The sequence below is a fragment of the Cajanus cajan genome, chromosome 2, assembly GCF_000230855.2.
Source record: "Cajanus cajan strain Asha chromosome 2, NIPB_CcT2T_4, whole genome shotgun sequence".
Classification (NCBI taxonomy): Eukaryota; Viridiplantae; Streptophyta; class Magnoliopsida; order Fabales; family Fabaceae; genus Cajanus; species Cajanus cajan.
In genome coordinates this window covers 29,007,197-29,011,280 of record NC_138518.1, presented here as the reverse complement: position 1 = coordinate 29,011,280, position 4,084 = coordinate 29,007,197, and the positions used below count along the sequence as shown (strand labels likewise).

Sequence of the window (4,084 nt, the reverse complement as noted above, 5' to 3'; positions counted from 1 at the left end):
AATAAAGCTCTCTTACTTATGAGAATACAATTTTTTTAGAGATAAAAAATACTTAGCAAGAATGCAAGATTGTTGCATGACTTTTTAACAATGGTAAGAATAAACATTTCTACCTTTCACATTAAAAAAAAAAAAAAAAAAAAAAAAAAAAAAAAAAACTGAAACAAAATCTCCCTTTATTAACAATGTAATGTAATTCAGATAACTGATCTCTTACTCTGGGTTTATGTAATTATTATGGGCCCAAAGTCAGCATTCAATTTTGGGCTAGCCCATCTAATATGTAAAATAAAAATGTCATAAACGCAGTCTCATTGTTACTACTCATTAGGGTTTCTGTTTTGAAGTTATTCTGCTTTGTGGCTGCAGGTTCTGCCGTTTGAAACAGAGCCCCAACCATGGCCGAACAGGTTAGTTTTCTTCGTAATAATGCTTCTTTCGTGGCCTTGTATTGATTGAATGTATGTAATTTTCTTTTTAACTTTGGTTTGCAGACTGAGAAGGCTTTTCTGAAGCAACCAAAAGTGTTTCTATGGTATGCTGATTCACAAAAGAATTGCATCATTTTTTCTCCGCTTTGGTTTTGTTCGTACGCGTTCTAATTTTGTTTGTTTCTTCTCGATTTTTCCGAAGCTCTAAGAAAGGTGGGAAGGGAAAGAGGCCAGGGAAAGGTGGAAATCGCTTTTGGAAGTCAATTGGGCTTGGATTCAAGACTCCCAGGGATGCCATTGAAGGTATATTATTCAATTTGGTTTTATGTATCAGATTATCTTTGATCTTATGGGATTGATGTTATTGTTATGGCATATGAATATCGGTATTGTCGGTTTATAGTAGATATTAAAATTTGAGAATGTGGGGTGCTGGTAAATTTCTCTGGAGAGACATGTTCTTATGTGGGTAGCTGAGTTGGAAAGTTAGGCTTGATTTGCTTTTGGAATGTTTAAGGCCTAGATGATGCTCTTATTTTGATGCCCTAGGTTGTTGTAGAAGTATTTCATTGGGTGAGGCTTGGTGTGAAAAAGATACATCTCTTAATATTTAAATAATGATTAAAGGTGAAATATGCGGTAATATTATGTTTTTGATAAGTTGGAGTTTATAATGTTTTAACACACATGTTGAAGAGAGGTGAGACTGCTGTGGGAACTGAAGTTTATAATGATTGATGTTGTGTTACGAGAACAAAAAATTGGTCTATCTATGAACATACAAAGTTTCTATTTCTATCTAAGAAAATGTAGATGCTTTGTCATGTTATATAGTATTGCTGGAAAGTAGCTGTATACTTGCAAACAGAATACTATACGTGAATCAAATTCCTTTAAGCTTCGAACTATGATGAGTTACAAGATGATGTTCCATAGTATGTATTTTAAAAATCATTGTTTCATTACACATATCATGAACTTGTAATCTTCACCTTAACTATTCCATTTGTAATATTTTTCCTTGTATTTATTTGGCCATATCTGTTTCTAAATCAATGGACTCCTTTTTTTTTTTTCATACAGGAACTTATATTGATAAGAAGTGCCCCTTCACTGGCAATGTTTCCATCCGGGGTCGTATCCTGGCTGGTACATGTCACAGTGCCAAAATGAATAGGACCATAATAGTTCGAAGGAACTATCTTCATTTTATTAAGAAATACCAGAGGTATTCCCCTTTCATACATTTGGCGAGTAGTTTTCATTGTATTTGCTTACTTGGACGATGATAACTCACTGTTTCTTCTTTGTTCATTCTATTCAGATATGAAAAGCGGCATTCAAATATTCCTGCACATATATCCCCTTGTTTCCGTGTTAAGGAAGGAGATCATGTAATTATTGGACAATGCAGGTGAGATCTTTGTAGGAGAAACCATTCCTGGTATTGCTAATATGGGAACTTATTGCCGTATATTGTATAGATCTAACCTCCTGATTGTCTTTATTTGTGCCATATGTATAGGCCACTCTCGAAGACAGTGAGGTTCAATGTGTTGAAGGTGATCCCAGCTGGATCTTCAAGTGGTGCAAAGAAGGCATTTACTGGACTGTGATATTTGAATTTTTAGTTATCATTGGAGGATAGTATTACCTTTTGAGTTAGTAAAAGCCTCTGTTCAAATTCTTCAAGGTTGTCACTTAAAGATTGAATCAAATTTTGATAGCTTTTATGTTTTAAGGCTTTGCATGTTGAGAATTTTAATATACATTATTGTTCTTCAATAGCAGTTGCTACTATTTCTGTTATTCTGGTCGTGCCTACTCATATCTTACTTTTTTTTATTCTCTTCTTTTTCCTCCTTGTTCATTCACTTGATTACATGTTTTTCATAGTTGTTAGATATCTGTGAATTAGGTCATAAAAGCCATTCTTTATGGGTACTTTTAACTGTTTGGAACAAGTCTCATAATATTTGCTCAGTGCCCGGGAGGATAAAAGATTTAAGAGTCCAATTATCTTGTGATTGATTGTGTGCTCAATGGGATTATTTCTAGTTTATAGCGTGTTTTCAGACACTTAGCTCCTCTTTCGATGTTGGATTGAGGAGAATTATTCTTAAAGTCTGTTTGAATCTTAATAGTGTGTTTGGATGAGAAATTTTACAAATTCAAGGAATTTTAAATTCTTGGTATTTGAATTACTTTGATTTCAATTTCTATTATTCTTAAAATATTTTGTTTGGATGAGTCAATTCAAATTTCTTAAATTTTAAATTGTTAGGTTGAATATGATAATTTTATTCCATCATAGTAAAACTGATTTTAAAAATATATTTATATGTTGAGATTTTTAAATTAAATTTTATAAAAATAAATATTAATCCATTTTTAAATATTTATTAATTTTAAAAATTAATATTAGATAATATTTAATAATTTTAACAATTAATATTAGATAATGTTTAACAATTTTAAAAATATTTTTGAATATCTAATAATTAAAAAAATGAAGAGATAAGATAAAATATATAGGTGAAATAAGAACAACAAATATGAGGAATTTCAAATTCTCCCATTTTTGGGAGGATTTGAAATTCTACTATTTTAAGGAATTTCACAAATGATTGGATTTCAAATTCTTTATAAATTCCTCGTCCAAACAAAGCATTTTACTTCAAAGAATTTGAAATTCTTCAAATAAATGAATTATCCCATATAAATTCTTCATCCAAACACACCATAACACACCATAAGGGTTTTGAACGGAGGGAATGGTTGTGGAGTTTCTTTTCTCTGCAATCGTTGGTTTTCAAGTAATGGGAGGAAACCTCCATCCCTTACTCTAATTTACTCTTTATTTCAAATCTACAGTAACATGATGCAAAAAGATGATATAACCCATATGGAAGTAATAAACATTTCTCTTGTTATTAACAAAATAGTGAAACATTAATTGTTATATATGCTGATTGGAGTCACGAATCAACGAAGTCCTGATTTTGTGCTTCAGCTGGAGCATTATTTTGGCCTTGTTAAAAATACTTTTTACGCGGCATTGTTGCTGGGTTGGTTGGAATTACAATCGTTATTCAACCTTTTCCTGCAAGCATTATTACTTAAATCCATTATTCACCATATTGGATAGCTAGTACGTAAGGAAAACAAATTTCAGTGAAAATTAATTGTCTTCAATGATATTTCTATAACTTTCTGCATCTTAATTTGATTGATAAGTTGAATGTCCCCACAATTTGGTTGTTTCTAAATATACGTGGAGCTTCCGAATGGACCTTAGCCTTTCCATTAATCCAAAAAGGCCGATGATAAACACACTTCCGTTTTCTTTATAAACACATTCTTTTTTTTTTTTATAATAAAAATATTAAATTTTTAAATTATTCTTAATATTTTTTCTAACTTATAATTTTTTAGATTTGCACCTCTCTTCTTTTTTTTTTCTTTGCACCTCCGGTCTTCTTTCTTCTCCATCATGCTCCTCCTTTTATTTTCATTACTTTCTTCTTTCTTATTTAGGAAAGTACTTTTTGGAATAGTAAAGTTTTTGTTCTGGAAAGTACTTTTTAGAATAATAAAGTTTTTGTTCCGGAAAGTACTTTCCAGAATAGTAAATTTTTATTTCGGAAAGTATC

At 31.0% G+C, this 4,084-nt stretch overlaps 1 protein-coding gene across 1 annotated transcript; it reads left to right on the top strand.

The window, feature by feature from the left end:
* The first annotated feature begins 256 nt into the window (after nucleotides 1–256).
* LOC109790509 (small ribosomal subunit protein uS17) lies at nucleotides 257–2,240 on the top strand. The gene is made up of 6 exons (XM_083068089.1): nucleotides 257–410; nucleotides 495–535; nucleotides 634–734; nucleotides 1,515–1,659; nucleotides 1,756–1,845; nucleotides 1,957–2,240. Exons 1-6 carry the CDS (start codon nucleotides 399–401, stop codon nucleotides 2,045–2,047), a joined length of 480 nt encoding a protein of 159 aa, XP_082924215.1. The 5' UTR covers nucleotides 257–398; the 3' UTR covers nucleotides 2,048–2,240.
* The last annotated feature ends 1,844 nt before the right edge of the window (nucleotides 2,241–4,084 follow it).